Genomic DNA, 21338 nt, shown 5'->3' on the forward strand with positions numbered 1-21338 from the left:
CTATTTTTAATGCTAAAAAACAATAGAAATGATGAGGAATACATTGCACAATGCTTGTTGTGCAGTCTGCAATGAAATACATGTCAAAGTAAATTTAGAAATCATTATTTTTTTATTTGCGTTTTCCATACTCGCCCAACTTTTTCTGATTTGGCCTTGTATTAAAACGGCTGCATTCACTTCCTTCATACTGTATGTAACATTTGAATCAGTGTAACGGTGCTGACGCGCTGCGTACTGACACTGTTCCCAGATCAGCTTCTGTACACGCGGTTTGAAGAGGAGCGAAGGGGGTAGAGATCACATATTTTCACATCCCAATTTTGACAGGTATGGTATAGGGCGGTGCTGTTTTTCTTTTCACTTTTTCAGCAGTCAATTTCAGAGTTTGAAAGGACGTTTTCAGCATCTTGAATATAGTTTTAATAATTGTCATCATTTAATCTTCAAAATGTGCTAACAGGGATAGGTAAGGAAAGGAAATCCTGATCAGAGAACCGTGTTTCGTCTCTTGTAGTTTTACCGCCGCAGGCCGCCCAGCTTCTCGGATTACAGCATCATCAGTTGAAGTTTAATCATCAAAATGTTGAAGAGTGTTTTTAGCAAAACCACATTATGCCTGTTGCTGTCGCTCATTTGCGGTAAGTGTTTCACTTCACACTTTTTTTGCAGTTTTGTTTTAAGTATCGCAGCTTCGATCTTCTCTGCTAGTTGGTGTTGTTGTGAATCCACACTTTATTTAATTTCATGACGATACGATATGGACCATGATTCAAAATCATCACAACATACCTCACGTTTAAAGTGTGTGAGGGCATTATAAGGGCCTAAGTATTGTGCTAGTTGTATAGGCAATTTATCATCTTTTATTTAATAACTTTTTCAGTTTCATGTTCTCTGACTTCCTTGCATGGAAATTCAGGCCTTCAGATTCTTCTTTAATGAACCTAACAAGCAGCCCACTATATCTTCTAGGAAATGTTTTCAAATAAAGATATTTAAATGCACACTGGGAAAAAAAAATTATTGCATATTTGATATTAACCTGGAATACTAATAATACAGGAACACATTAATAATACATAATATGTATGTCAATGTTTATATTTTTTGTGGTGCAAATGTATGGTCTTTGGGAAAAGAAGCATTCACAATCTTATTTTTTTATTTAAAAAAAATCCACCAATAAATTAAATTTAAAATTAAATAGCTAACTCACTATCTTACATTTTACTTTTCAAACCTTTTCATGAATATGTTTCAGGTGTGTTTGGTGCTACAGATGAAGTCAAGTCAGTGACAGTGACTGAGGGAGATTCTGTCACTTTAAACACTGATGTTACTGAAATACAGAAAACTGATCAGATTCTGTGGATGTTTGGACCTCAAGAGACTCGTATCGCTGAAATATACAGGCAGAACATTGACATGTTTGACAGCAGTGAGATATTTGAAGACAGACTGAAGATAGACAGTCAAACTGGATCTCTGACCATCACAGACATCAGAAATGAACATTCTGGACTTTATAAACTGAACATCATCAGCAAAATTAAGTTATACAAGAGATTCAATGTTGCTGTTTATGGTGAGCCACTCTGACATACTGAATTTTAATTCATTAAATTTTTTCTGCTTTAATGAATAGAGATGTAGAAACTAATATCCTAAATTTACAATTATATCCAGAATCATTGTACCTGCTGTCAGAAGTAGCACAGATAGAATATGCTCAACTGTAAATTTGCTTAACTACTTTATACTTTACATAATAAAAGCTCTTTGTTTTCTAGCTCCTCTACCTGTTCCTGTCATCAGCAACGTGCTTTCAAACTCATCATCCCCAAACTCCAGATGTTTAGTGTTGTGTTCAGTGTTGAATGTGAGTGCTGTGAGTCTCTCCTGGTACAAAGGAAACAGTTTATTGTCCAGCATCAGTGTGTCTGATCTCAGCATCAGCCTCTCTCTACCTCTGGAGGTGGAATATCAAGATAAAAACACCTACAGCTGTGTGGTCAACAATCCCATCACAAACCACACCAAACAACTGGACATCAGTCAACTCTGTCAGACAAATAGAGGTATGTCAGTGGTGATCAGTGTCTGTTTACTGACAAGTACCATTCATTTAAAGTTTATCTAAACATGAAATATGAAGGAACAGTTGATGAAGATCTAAAGTGAACTGTTTTCTTTCTGTTTTAGAAGCATCACATGCTGCCATTTTCCACACTGGATTCATTTCTGCTTTAGTTCTGCCTGGACTTGCTGCTGCAGTGTACTTCCTATAAGAAGCACAAAGGGAAAAATGCATGACTCATGTTCATGTACTGTAACAAAAAAATCCATTAGTACTATTGCATTGGGTTCTAACAAGTGATGGTAATAACTGACCCTCTTAACTTTTCAGTTGATGTGGCGAGCCAACTATGTCTGAGGTGATTCTTCTAAGCAATGCACCGAACTCATAACTGCTTCCCGGGTATGTGTTCAGGGGTGTAAGTCGCTTTGGATAAAAGCATCTCTAATTTCTCCTATAGATATATTTAACCATTGTTTTCTCCTTTTTTTGCTCAGTTTTGCTGTGCTTTACACAGAAACTACTCAAGATCTCCTCAGGGTTTCTCATTTTATTGGTTCTTACGGTTAACAACAAAATTTCAGCACATGCTTTCTCTCTAGCTCTTGTCTATGGTGTATGCAAACTGCACGTTATAACATGTCTCATCATTCCATACAATTTCAGACACTCTGGCTTGTTTAAATGTAACACACCTCTTTTTACTGAACCACCGATTCTTGTTTTGCCCTAGTTTAAACAGTAATGTATTTGTGTGCAGACTCAGCACAAAGGTTTTTAAAGTAATTTTCATGCAGTCAGAAATGTCCGCAGCATTTCTCATTACTGTTTCCAGGATTAAATCTGTAGTTGTCAGTTATTGCTAGTGCTTCTTGTGATAAGTGGCAGAATCTCATATTTCAGTATTAATGGCAGTCAAGTGAGCATATACAAGTTGTCCAGCAAGCATTTTTTGTTTTTAATAGATGTTTAATAGATGTCGTCTTGGCTAAAACAAGGCTAGATTTGGGCTGTCAGTGAAAATCTAATAGACAAATAGGCCAAAGTTAGACTAGTCATTAAATAAACAAATGAATGACTACACATATAAAGTCTGTCTAATACGTCTATTCAATTCACCTTTATTTGTATAGCGCTTATACAATGTAGATTGTGTCAAAGCAGCTTCACATAAAAGGTAACAGTAAATAGGAACAGTGTAGTTCAGTTTGTAGTGTTTAAGTTCAGTTCAGTTTAGCTCAGTTCAGTGTGGTTTAATAATCACTACTGAGAGTCCAAATACTGAAGAGCAAATCCAACGATGCGCAGCTCTGTAGATCCCGAACCATGCAAGCTAGTGGCGACAGCGGAGAGGGAAAAAACTTCACTAAATGGCGAAAGTGAAGAAAAAAAACCTTGAGAGAGGTTTATTTGACGTCTATTTGACGATTGACAAGTCCATGAATGAATAAAGAACATCCTTTTATTGTTAACAGAGTTTTTATACATTTTGCTGTAAAAAATATATGTAAAATATAAAATATTATTGAAGGAAGACAACTGGAGTGGAGAGCCACGTATTTCTGGTCAAAGAGCCACATGTGACTCGGGAGCCATAGGTTCCCTACCACAGGCCCAAGTTAATCCTTGTTTTAGCCAAGACGACTATGTTTAGATGTCTATCAGACGTCTATTGAACACAAAATTGTTTGCTGGGAATTGCTGTTTATCTCAATCAGAAAAATTAGACACTGTACTCTTTAATGTTTAATAAATTGTTGTTTATAAATCGTTTTTGTACATATATTTTGCTGGCAATGTTTCATTCATTCATGTCCATGCAACTAAAGAGGCAACTATTGAATAATTATGTTACTGCCACCTAGTGGCCACATCAGAAGATGACACCAGTGACATCTTACACTTGTGTGTGAGGGAAGATTAGGTTATTGCAGGTCTTCAACAATCAATCATCGCTGCAATTTGATTTCAGAAGTACAACTAAAATATGAAAAATAATACTTAGGGAAACATTTAATTAGTCATCTAGATATACAAAATATACATTGATTTGAAGATGTATAATTAAATTAAAGGCTGTAGTTCAAAAAGTTGAATTAAAGTAAAAAACAAACAATGGATCAACGCTTCATATATATCAGCCACCAGAGGTCAGCATAACGTCAGAAAAGTGTTTGACTCCAAAAGACAGACTCACAGATTCTAATAAGGTCCAAAAATGTAATTCACCCACAATTTACTCTCCCTCAAATGGTTTCAAAACATCAAGTGTTCCTGTATTATGTTGAACACGAAAGAAGATATTTTCAAGAATGTTGGAGATGAGCACTGTGAAAAATACATCCCTTCAGGACAGCATTCTAAAGCAGGAATGCATCAAGGCATGTCTGAATCCAATTGTCTCAAGTCAGAAGTTTCCTTCTCCTGATTGAATTTGGAAGACAGCATAGATGTAAAATTAGCTGTATTTGCTATTCTACAATCCTGTGTTCAGATTCTGACAGTTATGTTATAAATATGGCATCTGGAAGCTCAATTTGGGTGTCATTTTGTGTGCACTGTAAATGTACGTTTTATGACCAGTGTTTTGCAATTTGATTTCCATTTACTAGCGAGAAGTAACTGTAATAAGCAAATATTCTCTTAAATATCACCAAAACTTTCTGTAGTTTGTTGTACATGAATAAACCCTTGTGCTCTCCAAGAAGACTGTCTGAGATGCCTTTATGCACAAACAATGCCTCCAGAGTCGCTGCCGTAAGTTGAAGTCAATGTATCCAACAGTCTTTAAATTATTGTCTTTTTTTGTTTAACAAGAGAAAGAAACTAAAAAAAGTTTGGAAAATGCCAATGGTGAGTGAATTGTTGCAAAAAAACATACATTTTGAGGTGAACTAGACACCAGACATTAGCTTGACGTTAAGATCCAACATCAAAATATTGGTCCACTGTTGGTCAAATTAATGTCAAATTCTCCAGCATGATACTCTAGTTGACGGAATTATAATTCTGTCATTCTGAATTGAAATTTGACATAATAAATACTGTAAGTAGAGTGACAGCCTTCATGCCCAACACAGCGTAAATTAGTGAAGGAATCACACCATCAAAAGGACTGTATAAATCTGGGGAAAGACGAAAAACACACCAGTTAAATCTTCTGATAAAGGAACTGAAAACTATTCCTCTAAATTAATTCCCAATAATCTACTAGACATTATAGTTGTGATAAAGATGATGCAAGTAATCGAATACCTTTATCTGTTTGACAGAGTTGTTGAATGTCCAGATGTGTTGTGTGGGTTGTGAATGTGTCATTGGCCACACAGCTGTAGGTGTTTTTATCCTGATATTCCACCTCCAGAGGTAGAGAGAGGCTGATGCTGAGATTAGACACACTGATGCTGGACAATACACTGTTTCCTTTGAACCAGGAGAGACTCACAGCACTCACATTCACCACTGAACACAACACTGAACATCTGGACGCTGATGAAGATGAGTTGGATGAAGAGTTTGAATAGTTGTTGATAATGACAGGAACAGGAAGAGCTAGAAAACATAAAATAAGAGATTTTATTATTTACAGCATAAAGTAACTGAGCAAATACAGCTGAGCGAATCTGATATGTGCTACTCATGACAGCAGGTAAAATGATTCTGGATATAGTTGCAAATTTAGGATATTAATTTCTGCATCTCTATTCTTTAAATGTTACAACTGCAGGATTTCTGCCCAGAATGAACCAGAAAATATTATAAAATAATAAATCAGTATGTTAGAGTGACATTGAACTCACCATAAACAGTAACACTGAATTTCTTGTATGAATTTGCTCTTCTACTGCTGATTATGTTTAGTTTATAAAGTCCAGAGTGTTCATTTCTGATGTCTGTGATGGTCAGAGATCCAGTTTGACTGTCCATCTTCAGTCTGTCTCCAAATGTCTCATTACTGTCAAACATGTCAAAATCCTGTCTGTACATTTCAGCGATACGAGTCTCTCGATGTCCAAACATCCACAGTATCTGATCAAAGCTCTGCACTTCAGTAACATCAGTGTTTAAAGTGACAGAATCTCCCTCCGTTACTGATAATGACTTTACTTCATCTGTATTAGCACCAAACACACCTGAAACACATTCACGAAAAATTTATTTGACTTTTTCCATGGTTCATTATTAACCTATTGTCTTTTTAACAGTAACTGAACAGTACGTTAACCATATGCAATAATATGTGTTTTGACACAAATCAGTCAAAGTGACAAATTCATATTAGATTACTTGAGCTGTAAAGTATAAGTGGCAATAAACATCTTACCTCCCATCGGAATGAAGAAGGTGAAGAATAAACCCAACGTGTAGCAGAACATCTTTGAAGAGTGACTGGCATGACTGTGGTTTCAATTCTCAGAGCATATGGTGAAGATTCAGCCAATGACTGCTCATACTTTTGTCAGGAAGTCAAAATTATGCTTAAAACGACGTTTCAAAGACCACTTTGAAGCCAAACATATGTTTGTTTTCATACTGACAGACAATGGATTGATTCAATGTACCAAAAGTATTATAAATCTTCTATTTTTCTCTCATGTTAATTTAACATTGTGTTATGTTGACATTTTTATTTGTGCACTCTTTAATCTGTCAGATTTAAGACAATTCACAACCTAAGAAATGGCTACTGACTAATACTAATGGCTACTAAGATGTTAATGCTTGTACTAGCGTAAACACCCATCATGTTCAAATATAACACCACCAAGCAGAACAGCATTGTTGTTAGCACTGTGGTCTGATTAAACTTTTGTGAGAGGTTTGCAAATGCACACGAGGTCAAAGTGTAAGCGCTGGTTGCTTTCTCATCACCACAAAATCACTTTCCGTTTCTTGCTAACAAACAGTTTTAAAGAACTCCAAGCTGTCTCCACATTCATGAAATACTAACTGCGATCTTTTCATCAAAAATATTATTGGCAATCAGTGTTGCCAGATGTAGCTGACTGATTCCAGCCCAAAAGCTATGCAAAAACCGCCGAAATGCAAAATGTTCCATGGGGCGGGCGTTGCGTTGCAAATTCTCACTGCCCGCCTGTCCTTTTTACCCGCAAAAATAAATTCAACACCGCCCAATTGGGAGGGAAACCGCCCAATATGGCTACACTGTTGACAATTTCTTTCAGTGGTGCCTCTGCAGGTCATATCGCCAGTAGATTGCAGTAAATGAATTAAAATATTTAATCAAAAAGCTCAGTTCACTAACGAAAACAAATATATTGGTGACATCTAAAACATTTTTATATCTGTGGCTTTATTAAAGTGTGAAACTAAAAATATCGTTCATGGACAGAACTACAAATATCTACAAAATGTTGTGAGGTACGTTTATAAGCTTTTGTTGACACTTACCGTTTCTGGTAACTTAGCCACAACTTCCGTCTATTCTGAGGTAGAAGTCTGTGATGTGATTTACACATATAACCTACTGTATTTCTGTGTTATTTTAAAAATAACAGCTTTGTGCCAGTTGTTAAGCCAGCGTAATGATAGTTTGGTGTTGCCGCCATTGCTATCGAGTTGTTTTGATCTTGCGCGATTACGCAAGGAGAGCGATTGGATTGGACATGATTTCAGGTAATTTTCAAACTTTCAAATTTTAGCGATTTTTTTAGATAGAGCATAAATTTCTTTTTAACTTTATATTTGCCATTTTGATCATTTAAAATTAATATAAAATACACAACTTAAACATTTCAAATGCGAAAAAAAAAAAACTAAATATCAGATTTAAAATGTAAAAAACACTGGTTAAACATATTTGAGACAGCCAAAACCAGCTGTGTCCAGCTTAAATCAGGCTGGTCAAGCTAGTTTTAGCTGGTTATATTCCAGCCTGACCAGCTAAGACCAGGCTGGAAACCAGCCTGGAAATGGCCAAAACCTCTCTAAAACCAGGCTGGTCAACCAGCTAAAACCAGCCAATCAGCTTAGGCTGGTTTAAGCTGTTTTTTCTGCAGGGATAAAAAACCTAAATATTTTAAATGCGAAAAAAAATCTTGGAAATCAGATTAAAACGTAAAAAAACACTGCTTAAACATATATGAAGATAATCTTTTTTGCATATTTGGTTTTATTTGTCTGACGCTGTACATTGTGCATTATACTGTACATTTTTCACTAAGATAACAGGTATGACCCAAATAATTTACAAAGATCTTTTACATATTATAAATCTTATATTATATATAAATCTTTATAATATTTACAAAATAGAAAAAAAAGTGAACTCTAGAGAGATACTTAAATAAATATACCCTAATTTTGCACATTTTTTCCATGAAATCAACAAGTTCATTGGTTTGATAAATTCACAGCAGATTACACCCCAGAGATGAGCATTTGGATGGCTGACTAAGATCTACTGTGTCAGTCTGAGAGGTTTGTGGGCTGTAGGTCTGCTCATACTCCTCCAGGATCTTCACCACATCCTTTTGGCCGAACTGCATGGCATCATCTCGAGGAATATTTCCCCACCTGAATGACAAAGGTTAGTTTTAGACCTGATGGGTAAAGCTGAAGGTAACAAATAAAGAAACAATAATCCTTAACATTTTATTTTGATGGTCTATTTGAGTATTAGACTGTCTGCTTAATATCTGCTGATACTGCTCCTTCAACAGACATTTAACTGACTACACTAACCCTAACCCCAACCTAACAGTCTACTTATAATCTAATGAGAATTAGTTGGCATGTAAATGCAATGTAACTTAAATTCAAAAAACGGGCCATAAAAATAAAGTGTGACCCAATCATCTTTACCGGTCTTTCACAAAAGGGTTGACTTTGCAGGCCTGCGTCAGAAATAGCACAACATCCACGTGACCTACAACAGAGCAGACACGGAAGCCAAATTGGATTGAAGATTAAATAAACGACATAAATATGCTTTATGTTTACAGAAAAAAGTCTACCTTCAGCAGCAGCTACGTGAAGAGGTGTACGAGAGTCATAGTCCCTCAACTCCATATTCATTGATGACAGGGCAAACCTGATGGAGAAAACAGGAGACAAGTAAGTAACACACATTTTGGTAGCACTCAGAAATTGTAAGTTAAAGTGAAAAAGTTGAGAGCGGCATAAAATAACCTCCTTAGAGCTGAAACATCTCCACTGTGGGCCGCAAACATCAGAATCACCACCGACTTGTTCTACAAGAAGCAATATTTAATTTGATTATTACTCGAACCTACAACTAATCTAAAAAGAGCTACATATTAAGCATTTAACAAGCTTTTGGTGTTTATTATGGGAGTTTAGTTTCAGTTTGGGTTAATGTGAAAACTGTAGTTTACTCTGTCATCACCAGACTGCCTGCGAGGGTCTTGCTTCCTTAGAAAATGCCTCAGATTGTCGTAATTGTGGAAGTTGAACAAAGACACCAGTTCCTATTTCCAGGAAGGTTATGTTATTACTTTTTCATAATCAAATCTATGGTGTGAAATAAAAAATAAGATAATGAACTAGCAGAACAATGAATGAAATACCTGACAGAAGCGGATTCCACGGACACTGTTCCCGACTTTGTCCACAGGGGGCGACCAACACATGACACCCATAACATTCGGCACCACCAGAAGAACTGCACCCGACACACCAGATTTAGCAGGTAATCCAACCTATCATGTATTGAAATTCAAAGATATAGAAGTGTTATTTTAACAAATTTTTAGGACTTTATTTACACATAAGGCAATCATATATTGTTTAGACATTCAATGACCGACTAAAAGCAGGTCTAAAGTCCATTGCAGAGCGCGTTAGTTGCGCCTATGCAGGTCCAAATGCTTACACATTGCTTAATACACACAGGATGTGCAGCAACACACAAATACCTTTACATATGAAAATAAATTAAAGGATTAAAATGTTAGAAAAATTATTTTTTATTATTATGTTCTACATAAATATAAAAACCACTGCCTCCGTGCCTTCTTCACCTCGAGAGGCTTTTTCAGTTTAATCATGACAATTTGCATTTGTAAAATGTTATTATTATTAGAAGTATTATTTATTATATGCGTGTTTATATTTGCATTAATAAAAAAGAAGTTTAGATTTGTCCACCTGTTGGAATTTGGAGACGTATGCATCACCATATGGTGCATAAGAATTGGACGTGTGTTTGGTTATAACTCAGTTTTTTGACCACACTTCGTAATAATTGTTCATTTGTTTGTTGGAAATTAGAAATTAATTTAGAAATAGTTTTGAAACAAATCTTTGTGCTTAACAAATGAAATTAAATATGTTGGCTAATCGTCTTCACACCTTATCTATGAAAGTAAAGGAGTAAACAGTAAAAATAAAGTAAAGAGAAAGTAAAGTAGCTGAATGGAGGAGGCTCATTCTTTATCCTCACACTGCAGATGGTTTGTTTTTCTCGCTAGTGAAGCATTCAATTTTTCCACACACAAAGTCCGCCGTGTAAATAGCAAATGCGCCATGGTGCAACACAACTGACTCTTAAAGGAAATGGGAGATGAGACTCTGATTGCTTTAATGCACATTATGCTCAAAACACACCCATAACTCATTAAGAGAATAAGCACCACCCTGTTAGACCATGCGCTGGGGCATAAAGCGTATTTTTCCATCCTTAAAATAGCAAAAGTGGATTCGGACACGACCATAATGCTTTTGCCTCATGCGCTTTAGACTTTGGACCTAAATCTTTAAAATAGAGGTCAATATCTTTGAGAGGTCTACCTAATGCATATAATTTAATAATGTTTCTAAGCCATTCAACCCTTTTCCTGGATATCTACCTTCTTGCAGAGTTCAGGTGCAACCTTGATCAAACACACCTGTCTTTAATTACCAACTGCTCCTTCAGATCCTACTTAAGCTGCGGTCACACTTGACTTTCCTCCCATAGACTTCCATTCATACGCACGCGAATGCGTCAGACCAGAAACGCGGGGTCATGCGTTAAGTTTCGCAGGTTGCTGCGGTGCAAAGTTCAAGCTTGGTGAACTCTAACCTGCTAAATTGCATCACATGACTGCATGAGACCAATTGAGAATCAAAACAGGACCTCTCAGGGCAAAAATGTAAAACATGGAGCAAATCGCTCGCTTTTTTAAATGTCTAATAAGCTTGTTTAATCCCGCCCCTTTTTGCAGCGCCGCACGACAGAATTTCGCACACACAAAGCCCGGTGTGACCGTAGCTTTAGTTGTGTTTGGTCAGGGCTGGAGTCAAACTCTGCAGGGAAGTAGATTAAGAACAGGGTTGAGCAACCCTATCATATAGTATCTGAAACATGCTAGCATTGCAATAATATGTACTAGCAGCTGCATAGCAACAGTATAGCAACTATCTAGAACAAAATAACAACCACCCAGAGTATCCCAGCAATGATCAAAAACATTCTAGCAACTGCACAATATCTCTGTAACTCTCTAGAATACACTAACAACTACATAGCAACAGCCTAATAACTGTCTAGCATAGCCTGGCAAACACATAGAAAGACCCAACACCTAGCAACATCAAAGCGAACATCCAGACTACCTAAGCTACCACCCTGACAACTGGGGCAACAAACTAGCAACTTCTAGAATAACCCAAGGAACTGCCTAGCAACCAAATATTAAACATTGCCAACAAGATAAGCCAAAACAACCAATCAACAATCTATCCAAAAGTAGTATAATATGCAGTGTGACAGTCAGTGTCAGTCAATTTATTTACTCACATGGAAAGCGAACTGTCCCGAGTAGTCGTACATCCCGCAGGAGTGCATGAGGCTGAGTGTGTTTCGAACAGCTTCTGTGCTCAAAACTCTCTCTCCTGTGATTGGACAAATTCCTCCATTCGCTAATGTGGCGGCCATTATGCTGCCCGACTCACACGTGACCTCTATGGCGCACAACTATGAGGAATGGAAAGTAAAGTCTGGATTGTTACAGGATTGTTAAATCCAACAATAGAAAAGTGTCAGCAGAGCTTACCTGGAAATAAAAATCCAGCGCGTCGATCATTTCCACTCCATCAGGAAAACACTGTAAAGAAGATTGTCACAGTTGCATTTGCATATAAAAAATCAAATGCTGGCCCAAAACTTTAGTCATGTTTTCATCCATCTATTTTTATGTTTTGGATTTTATTGTGTAAAAAATGTTTGATGGAAACACCAAGATCTGCATACATTTTAAAGGTGCTGTATGTACGTTTTTGACTCGTCTAAAGCATAAAAATACCACAATATGTTTGCAGATATTTAAGAAACATCCCAACATTCTTGTTTATTTGAAAAACAATGCTGAAGTCAGATATTCTGCTTTAAAAATGTGAGTTACGTGACGGAACCTCTGTCTTTGTTTTGTTTTTTTTTACCCGCCCATTGCCAGTTTAACCAATTATATTTCAGCATTCCTTTCAGTTGCCTATGTAAAAACATGCATACTTCATTAATTTATTCAGGAAGGCTCTCAAAGTATGCGCCCGAAATGCGACCTCCGTTGTACAGTAGTTCCACATGAGGTTATTAATTAGCAAATAATATAAATATTATGAACGTAAACATTAGGTGAGCAGGTTTCATTGTAACTCCGTGTCCTAACAACACGCTACGTGACGAGATTTGCCAATGAAAAGAAATTAGGCTGTTTGCACCAGACGAAACACGACAGAAATTTAAATTCAGCCATTCAGAAGCACAGAATATGTGTACTCTAACGAAATGGTACGTTTATAATCTAAGAAATATTAATTAATATATTACATATTAATATATTCTAAAGTTCAATTTCAAAGGGTTTATTTTATTTTCAAGATCTGAGGTGTACTATCTGCTGCTGCTTTCAGTAGTATGGCAATAAATGTCATGTAAAATGGTATTCAAACTCCCATTGTTAGCATTTAACACTGAATAAAGCACATGAGGTGTACCTGAGGTGATCATTGTCAGTTTTCTGTTGTTCAGCTACAATAAATAGAAGCCGTTTCTAATATATCAATTCAAGGTGTTGGTTAGAAAAAAAACTCCTTTTAATATGGAAAATATTCCTTCTATTGCCTGCCGTTACTTTCATATAGAACAGAATATAAATCAGTTTTGGTCAGAATTGTCAGACTCGCTCCTGTTGGTCTGCAATCTGGCAACTTGCACTTGCGTTTGTTTTGATTCAGGAATGCAATACATAGTTCTGGGTGTCTGGCTTGCATACTGCACCTTTAGAAATTTGGTCTAAACTGCGTTAGCCAAAGACCGTCATCAAAGTAGCTTGTATTATTAGTTCCCCGAACTGTCTTAAGCATCTGCACTCCCAAAGAGCGTATCACTTATTCATTGCATTTTGCAAGTAATATATAATAAAAAAGGCCCACAGTGGCTTTTCCTACCACAGTAAATTCGTTTTTCTATTTTGATATTTGGCAGCAGTTTATCAGGAAGTGAAAATTTTATTCTTTGACTCAATGGATGGAAATTATGCTCTATACAAATTTTTTTTTGGCAATATAACAGTTTTGTACAATATAAAAGTTTAATTTACATCTTTGGATGGAAAAATAGCTACTGTTTGTTTAAGTAACCTTTTTCTCTTTTAGGTAGTATCCTATTGCATAGTTTCTGTCTCCTGTCTCCTTTTCTGACTGGAACCTGTTCAAACAAAATCAAATGAGTCAATAGTGAATCAACAGGTGGAAAACAAGCTTGGCATGACAAACTGAAAGACATACGTTGCATTGCTGAAGCCCACGTACTCACTGCCTGTCATCTTCTTTACAAAGTCCATTACCTAGAATTGAGACCCAACAAAAAAATGCAATTACCAAATTTGAAATAGCATTTGGTCTGTTTAATGGAAAAGTTCACACACAGATACACTATTAAAATGAAAAGTACTGGGAAGAACCCTACATAGGTTTTCATAAATTATGATATCAGTGAAGAACATTTTTGATTCCCCAAACAACATTTTTAGTGGTATAAAAAAACAATTTCACAATCTAAAGCAAATATTTTCAAGATAAAGAAACTTTTATGGAATGAAAGTGACCAAAAAAACAGAGAATATTTAAAAATCTAACGTAACGTAAACGTAAATAACATTGACGCTGTAATATAGCACAAAGGTGGTGTGCACTACTTTTTTGGCTGTACAGATTAATAGGCCTTGTTGCCATTAAGTATAATTTTAATCCAATAAAGATCTCATATAAGTTATAAATGTATGCTAGGATCTATCAGAATTTTGGTTTTGGGCAAATCAATCTTTTGTAAAATGTAAAAACCCAACTTACATAGTCAAACTTCTCTGCCTTGTTGACGCCTGGCTGGACAGAATGAAAAAAAAGAGCAAAACTTTATTTCATTTCCAGTGTGTGTATTCTAGCTAGTACTGTTAAACTCTAAAACCTAGAAAGCATTAATTTCACACATGCAGTATAAAGGTCACTTTTACTGGTCTGGATTCAGTCCAGTCCAGTAATGCTCATGGCTTCACACAAGGTCAGGCTACACTGGCAGACCAGTCTGTTTGCATTGAGCTGGAATTCTGGGCCAAAGGTTTGTAAGATCAAATGAACTCCTGGTCAAGCCAGCATGTCAATGCGTGTGTATCAGTGTTTGTTTTGGTATGTGAGTCTTGTTGTATTTGAACTCTTGGTTTTGATTACTGAGATGTTTACCTTGATAAGTGAACTGATGACAATCGCTCCAGCATTGACCATGGGATTGTGAGGTTTATCTGAAAACAGAAATTCTTCACATATTATTTTATTTATCATGAGCAATTCAAAAAAAATTCAACATTATTTAAATATATTTTTCTTCAGACGTTAGTTTTTCTGTCCATCTAGGGGAATTTTCTTCATCTACTGCTTAACTTTTGTGTGGCATTTCCCAAGGGTCCATTTTGGGCCCTGCGTTGTTTTCATTGTTGAAAATGCCCATGGGTTATATTTTTAGAAAACACAACTTCTCTTTTCATTGCTATGCGGATGATGTTTAAATCTATCTACCCGTCAAAACTAGTGCGGAGCCTCAGTCAAGTCTTTATTCAATAGTTTGAGAGATCTTAAGGAGTGGTTGGACTGTATACTGTGAGCTACTTGAAAAGTATAGAAGCATGAGATATAAGCTCAAAATTGCAAGAAAAAGTAATAATTGTTGAAAAAAGTACAGAAGTCAGAATTCTGAATTTACATTTTCAGATTTTCATTGCCCTTTTTTGGAATTGTTAGAAAGTTATTGAATTTTAAATGACAATTGCCTGTTTAGATTCTTTTTTTTAAAGAAATAATATCAGAAACAAGGGATGCCCGATCAGATTCTTTTGCCCTTGAGTCTGAGTCGTTTGATTTTGAGTATCGACTGATACCGAAAACCAATCCAATACTTCTAAAATACATTTAAAAGATTCAAATCGAGGCTGTACGTGCTTCATAAGCATAAGAAATCCAGGGTTCTCTACAAAGGCGAATGGCAGGTCACTCCTTGCAATCATTTGCGCCATCTTCACTGTGATGTCATGTGCCTTCGTGTTGTCACGGGGCTTTTTTTCTCTCCTCTTTCGCTGACTGGTCTTTGGTTGGGTTGCCTGGGTAAACTGGCTGTATTGTGTCTGGTGTTTGTTTTTAAGGTGCCTTATCAGGTTTGTTGTGTTAAATGTAGCCTTTTCCTTTCCACCTCTTGCTATCCCAAGTTTACATATCTCATAGTTTGCTATGGCAATGTTGTTGTCGTCAACTTTATAATACCTCCAGATCGCAGACATACTCGCAATTTCCCCTTCAAGCTGCTTCTGTGTTCGACTTTTAACCAATAGCATCTCTGCAACAAAGTGATGTCATGCCACACGCGATGTTGTTTCTGTGTGAAGTCAAGAAAGAGGTCTAAATCTGAGCTACCGCGTAACTATAGATGTGTTAAAAAAAATAAGAATATATTCATATATATTTGAGTTTTGATTCGTAGATAACGTCCAATTCCGATCAAATCAAAATACCATGTGATTGGGCCTGATTTCCGATCATGTGATGGGATCTGGACTTCCCTATGTAAAACCATCAAGTATTCAAATATTGCAGCCAAGCAAACAACAGCTAACTTTTCCATCTTCTTGGTTGTTTATATGATAACCCAATCTAATTTTCTCATCCACCTTCTTCATCCAGGGAGAGTTTGTTGAATTTGAATCCGCTGGGCTCCTTTCCCACATACTGATGCACATGCTCCGTCCCGTGTTCATGTACAGCGATGGCGTATTCCAGCGGTTTCACACACGACTGCAAGCAGAACGGCACTTTTGTGTCTCCCACCGAGTGCCTGAAATCAAAGAGGTGATTTAAAACTTGAAATTAGGGCTGCACGATGTTGGAAAAGTCTAACATTGCAATAATATTATTCTGCAATTTATATCGCGATAGGAATACAATTTACCTAGATGTGCTGATTAACTATTTGGAAAGAATTTATCAATTTAGATTGATCGGGATGATTCTGTAGGGGAGTGCATATGCATAAAATATAGAAAACCCTACAACCACTGATTAATTCAATTATAAAAAAGATACAAAAAAAGCATTTGATTGTTGAACTGTTTTCAGATGTTCAATAATTGAATAATCAAATGTAAAATAATATTGCAATGTCTTCGTTTTATAAACAATTAAATTGTTATTAATTTGTCAAAGTTACAAATGGTACAATTCTTATGCCTGAATGCTTTTAAAACCCTCACACAGTCACAGGCCTCAAAAACACATGCGAAATGACTATTACAATCCTGACTCAACATTGCGTGTACTAGCGATGTGACTATTGTGAATGATCATTTTGCGATATCGATGCTGAAATGATATATTTTACTACTCAAAATATTTGTGAATATCTGAGGGTCCTGACAAATTTTTTCAATTTACCTTTGTCCATCCACTGTGCACAATGAGACTCCCCAAAGATCAGGACTGAACTTGGTTAGATGGGGAATGTATTTCGCAACCTGAAAAGGACTGAATGAGTAGTACTATTCGATTAAGTAAAAAAAAAAGGTATTAAAATAAACGTCCTACCTGTCCATCTTGTTGCTGTTTTGATGTGTAGTAAATGTGATTGATGATGGCCATAAATGCCTCAAATTCAGGAATGATGAACTTTCGTCTGAAAGCGAGACTCAGGAGAACTATGTTGCCACTTGCACATCTGTATAAAGTTGGAAACGTTGCAACTTAGTCACTATATAAATACACTTAATTTTTGCAGAAATTTGTTTTTGAATTTTCACACAATATACTCGCTTTCGGAATAGCTCACGGTCCATCATGACTTCACCAGTCGAATCTCGGACTGCTCTGCGAATTTTTTCCATACAGTCACGTAATCTTGGGTCAGAAGTCAGCAATCCAGTGCTTTTCAAAGCCTGCAAGATACAGAAAATACTGTTCTTTCTCTTCCTTATAATGACCTGCTCGCATCCATAATGATTACTATAGCAATAATAATAATAATGTTTTACTAAATTTAGAAGAATTGCAGAATCCACACCACAGCTATAACAATAATGTTACAGTTTATATTAGTTATATTAGTTTATATTCTTTTAAAGGTTTGTAGAATGTTACAATGTTCCCCAACCTCTTCACTTTGATATTATTTACATACAGTCTGTATCTTCTAGCAAATAAAATGATACAAGCACCATCATACAGTCTCAGAAATAAATGAGAGCTGTATTTGTGGAAATACATTTCAGATTCACATTTGTTCCTAAATATTATTTCCTAAAAAAGAATAAGTACCTTTGAGGCACTATTATGAACCCTTTAGGTACAAATGTGTATCTTTTGCAAAGGTACCACTCCAGTGACAGCTCTTCTCTTGTACCTTTATATCTGAGAGTGTATAGATGAATAAATAAGACTTTTGTCCATTAATGTGTAAAATTTGGCAGCATACCCAGAACAATAACTTCAGCACAGTCCAGGCCCGTAGCCAGCCCGGTGAAAGGGGTGCTTCTTTTTTCTCAAAAAATTGACCTTTTTGCAGTTATAAGCCTCATTTTCTTTTTAATTATGAGATTTAAACACTGCATTTTAGTGACATTTTAAGCTATTTTTTTTAGCTGAATCAGCTTTTTGCATGGTCATCATAACCACGCTTTTTTTGATGTACAAAAATTATTTCCTAAAGATTTAGAATAAAGAAATTTGAAAAAACACTTATTTTAAAAATGCAAATGTATTACAGCGTATATCATTAGGAAAAAAAATAAACTATTGTCATTTATTAGGCAAACAACAAACTGGCCAGCACATTCAACTTTACTCAGTCAGAATTTGGCCATTTGAATAAGAAAAAAAAAAATAAATAAATAAAAATAATGTAGAGCTTCACACTTTTTGTAGCTTCTCTTGTAAAAAAAAGGCTGAGAATTCATGGATAACAACAATAGCCACAATAGTATTCAAATTAATTTTATTATGGGAGGCTTTTGGTGCTTCACACCTTTTTATTAGTCTTTTTTTTATAAAATAAAAGTTACTTGTGAAATGTTTTCTCTATTTAACAGCATTACAGTCGGTCAGTAGTGAAAGATGATTTCACTTAGGTCAGATTGTATGTGTTCTTGCACAGCTGAACGTTGGACTCATGAAAAATATTAGTTTGCATTGGCCAAAACTGAAGTCATAACAGCCAACAGAGAATTCCTCTTGGTCTTAAAGCCTTTTTTGATATTTTCACAATTTATGATGGCATAAGAGTCAATAAAGGACAAATGAGCTCATGTATGGGACAAAGTTTGGACTTTGTCAGTAAGTGGTGGGTCTTTCGAACCATCTGAAACCCCCCTGGCTAGGGGCCTGTAGTCTGTATAAAATAACCTGCAGGGAGCGTTCTAGGAAAATTATTTTTAGGTCGTGGAAATGATAACCTAAAAATAACCATGAGGGAATGTTATGTATAGGTTATTCAAAACAACAACCCTGCTTTGCATGGGTAATGTCATTTTATGGTTGCAAAAAAGTAAATCTCTAAAGAACATCCACATAATGTTATGTTTGTGGTTCTTTTTTTAAAAAAAATCATCAAATGGGAACCAAATACTAACATAAGGGGAATGTTACATCTTTGTTGGGGATATTGTTGGAATCACGTTCAGAATGAATATATCAAGCTTATAAATGATAAATGCATTGCCAACTATGCAAGAAAAAATAAGCGTATTAGATGACATTATATAGATGACATAGATTATACATAAGCAGCTGTACATTTATACTGTAAAGCCTGCTAGTGTGCCTGTCTTTTTCTGGTCATGTGCTAGACCAGCAAAGGACCAGCATCAAAACTTACCATACTAACAAATGCGGGCAAATTTCAGCAGGGAAAGGGGCATTTATTGACCTTAAATTTACTTATTACACAACCCATTGACTCATGTTTTATGTGTGTTTGTGTCAATGAATAAACTCACAGCAATGAAATGAGACACGGGAACTTTTTCCGCTCCTTCAGTTATTGTGTAGAAGAGCATGTCCTCCAGTCCAGAGAAGAGATCCTTATTCGTCATATTTCTGCTTTCATAAGATAAGTCCATACACCAGTCTCTTGTAATCTTTTCAAATTTAGGCAATATGCTATATTTTATGAATATGTATTGTTATTTGTTATAAAAGTGACTCACGCTTTTGATTTAGGTTGATCCGTGGATGCAGGTTCAGTAAACTTGCTGCTCACGTTAACCCGCGAAAATAAACTTAACGGACTCCTGACTAGATTCGGACTCTTCAAGCTACGTTTTACAACATCTTTCGACAGTAAAGCAATAAATCCAATATTCGGTAGTCGCAGGGTCCTTAAAGAAAACATATTTCAGTATCTTATTAAAAAATGGTGAATCAAAAGCGTGAATTCAATGTAGTCCTCGTAGCTAACAAATAACGGTGTCCGTGTCCGGGTCTCGTGCGTCTGTTTGTACTGAGCCGCGTCGACAGGTGCGCGAGGGTCACTTTATCAGCGCTGACGTCGACTGATAGTTTACAGTCAAAAATTACTGAATAACTTTAACAAAACATCAGGGCTGAAGTGACCCCCTAGCTGTCATGAGAGGTTTAAAGAGGTTTCCATGCCTTTTGCTGATTTAAATCACATATTAAACCCACATATGGCTACTCTTAATGTAGTGTTCTTGAACCATACTGTAGTAAAGTGTATTATGCTACTGTAATATTAACTCTTTGTATTTATATAACTCTTTGTTAATTAATGCTACATGAATACTTTATATTGATAGATCTTTTTAGAAGCTCCCTGGCTTTGATTCTGAAAAAGTTGAACGCTCTAATTTCATTTCAATCCAAAAGACTGTTTACCCCTTGACTAACTGCTATAGTTGGTCAAACTATGTCTCAAGTACCCAATAATAATTATAATAATCTATAAATGTATACTTTCATGGTCAGTTTAGAAGAATATATTAATTTAGAGATTTTTAAGCCATGCTGTGTGCAAAATGGTTAATAATTCTTTTTTAATGGGACAGACTCACTGTTTAATAAATGATAGATATAACACCTAGTTGGAAAATATAGTAAAGTTTAGGTAAAATGTTGATAATTACCATGTTTTTATTTTATCAATAGTGTTGTAACTGTTTTTTTTTTTGTTGTTGTTGTTGTTGTTTTTTTGGTGAATTGATTATCCTACCATTTTATAATTAAAATATACAAATATTAATAAAAATGCCACTTTTTAAAAAAAATGCCATTTTTAAAATATATTTATTATCTTTTTTTTTACCTGTCTCTGTAATCCTGTTGCACTGTAGAAGCACTGTCACGAAAACAAATTCAATGTATGTGTGAACATACCTGGCTATAAAGCTCTTTCTGATTCTGATTCTGACAAAACAAACTTAGTACAGCAAAACTATGGTCAAGATGTGGTTATGGTTTAACTCTAGTAACCATGTTTTTTTTTCCTATTTGTTGTAAAACTCTGGATAATTCATATATAATTTACAAAGATGATCTTGCCAAGAGGTCCACAACTTACATCTTTAAAATTAAACATAAGGATGATACAGCTTAGTCTTTCAAGCAATATGAATTAAGTTTATTCTAATCTGCCAATCACATGGCAGCAACTCAATGCATTTAGGCATGTAGACAAGGTCAAGACAAGTACAAACTGAGCATCAGAATAGAGAAGAAAGGTGATTTAAGTGACTTTGAAGGTGGCATG

At 35.7% G+C, this 21338-nt stretch overlaps 3 protein-coding genes across 9 annotated transcripts; 1 reads left to right on the top strand and 2 right to left on the bottom strand.

The window, feature by feature from the left end:
• Positions 1-235: 235 nt before the first annotated feature.
• Positions 236-3865, top strand: si:dkey-102c8.3 (uncharacterized protein LOC556374 homolog). Of its 6 annotated transcripts, XR_008835711.1 has the most exons (6): positions 347-641; positions 1265-1588; positions 1794-2081; positions 2206-2327; positions 2411-2482; positions 2578-3865. XR_008835711.1 is itself a non-coding variant. In XM_056447299.1 (5 exons), exons 2-5 carry the CDS (start codon positions 584-586, stop codon positions 2289-2291), a joined length of 756 nt encoding a protein of 251 aa, XP_056303274.1. In that variant the 5' UTR covers positions 236-330; positions 464-583; the 3' UTR covers positions 2292-3865. The 6 variants fall into 6 exon arrangements, 4 of the variants coding, with proteins under 4 accessions (XP_056303274.1, XP_056303275.1, XP_056303276.1 ...); XM_056447299.1 differs by adding an exon at positions 236-330 and having other exon boundaries at positions 464-641; positions 2206-3865; XM_056447300.1 differs by adding an exon at positions 244-330 and having other exon boundaries at positions 518-641; positions 2206-3865.
• A 1073-nt stretch (positions 3866-4938) lies between these two features.
• On the bottom strand, positions 4939-6456 carry LOC130216671 (uncharacterized). The gene is made up of 4 exons (XM_056448554.1): positions 6405-6456; positions 5881-6219; positions 5336-5632; positions 4939-5205 (listed from the first exon to the last, which is right to left on the bottom strand). Exons 1-4 carry the CDS (start codon positions 6454-6456, stop codon positions 5093-5095), a joined length of 801 nt encoding a protein of 266 aa, XP_056304529.1. The 3' UTR covers positions 4939-5092.
• Positions 6457-8416: 1960 nt separating this feature from the next.
• On the bottom strand, positions 8417-20091 carry gls2b (glutaminase 2b (liver, mitochondrial)). Of its 2 annotated transcripts, XM_056447295.1 has the most exons (18): positions 19780-20091; positions 19570-19669; positions 17393-17514; positions 17168-17297; positions 17018-17097; positions 16258-16421; positions 14783-14841; positions 14396-14428; positions 13832-13890; positions 13685-13751; positions 12100-12150; positions 11844-12020; positions 9631-9762; positions 9439-9531; positions 9233-9294; positions 9058-9134; positions 8906-8969; positions 8417-8617 (listed from the first exon to the last, which is right to left on the bottom strand). In XM_056447295.1, exons 1-18 carry the CDS (start codon positions 19962-19964, stop codon positions 8452-8454), a joined length of 1821 nt encoding a protein of 606 aa, XP_056303270.1. In that variant the 5' UTR covers positions 19965-20091; the 3' UTR covers positions 8417-8451. The 2 variants fall into 2 exon arrangements, with proteins under 2 accessions (XP_056303270.1, XP_056303271.1); XM_056447296.1 differs by lacking the exon at positions 8417-8617 and having other exon boundaries at positions 9450-9531.
• Between the last annotated feature and the right edge of the window lie 1247 nt (positions 20092-21338).

The sequence above is a fragment of the Danio aesculapii genome, chromosome 22 (genome assembly GCF_903798145.1).
Source record: "Danio aesculapii chromosome 22, fDanAes4.1, whole genome shotgun sequence".
Classification (NCBI taxonomy): Eukaryota; Metazoa; Chordata; class Actinopteri; order Cypriniformes; family Danionidae; genus Danio; species Danio aesculapii.

Bases quoted from the DNA above. Each gene is read 5' to 3' on its own strand.
- gls2b (XM_056447295.1), bottom strand. From the start codon at position 19,964: ATGTTTTCTTTAAGGACCCTGCGACTACCGAATATTGGATTTATTGCT. The intron at 9,532-9,630 runs GTATTTCATTCA...TCCTGGAAATAG, and splicing joins GTGGAATCCGCTTCTGTCAG to GAACTGGTGTCTTTGTTCAA. The intron at 8,618-8,905 runs GTAAAGATGATT...TTTGTCATTCAG, and splicing joins AACCCTTTTGTGAAAGACCG to GTGGGGAAATATTCCTCGAG.
- si:dkey-102c8.3 (XM_056447299.1), top strand. From the start codon at position 584: ATGTTGAAGAGTGTTTTTAGCAAAACCACATTATGCCTGTTGCTGTCG. The intron at 642-1,264 runs GTAAGTGTTTCA...AATATGTTTCAG, and splicing joins GTTGCTGTCGCTCATTTGCG to GTGTGTTTGGTGCTACAGAT. The intron at 2,082-2,205 runs GTATGTCAGTGG...TTTCTGTTTTAG, and splicing joins ACTCTGTCAGACAAATAGAG to AAGCATCACATGCTGCCATT.
- LOC130216671 (XM_056448554.1), bottom strand. From the start codon at position 6,456: ATGTTCTGCTACACGTTGGGTTTATTCTTCACCTTCTTCATTCCGATG. The intron at 6,220-6,404 runs GTAAGATGTTTA...TTCGTGAATGTG, and splicing joins CTTCTTCATTCCGATGGGAG to TTTCAGGTGTGTTTGGTGCT. The intron at 5,206-5,335 runs GTATTCGATTAC...GTCTTTCCCCAG, and splicing joins ACTCTGTCAAACAGATAAAG to ATTTATACAGTCCTTTTGAT.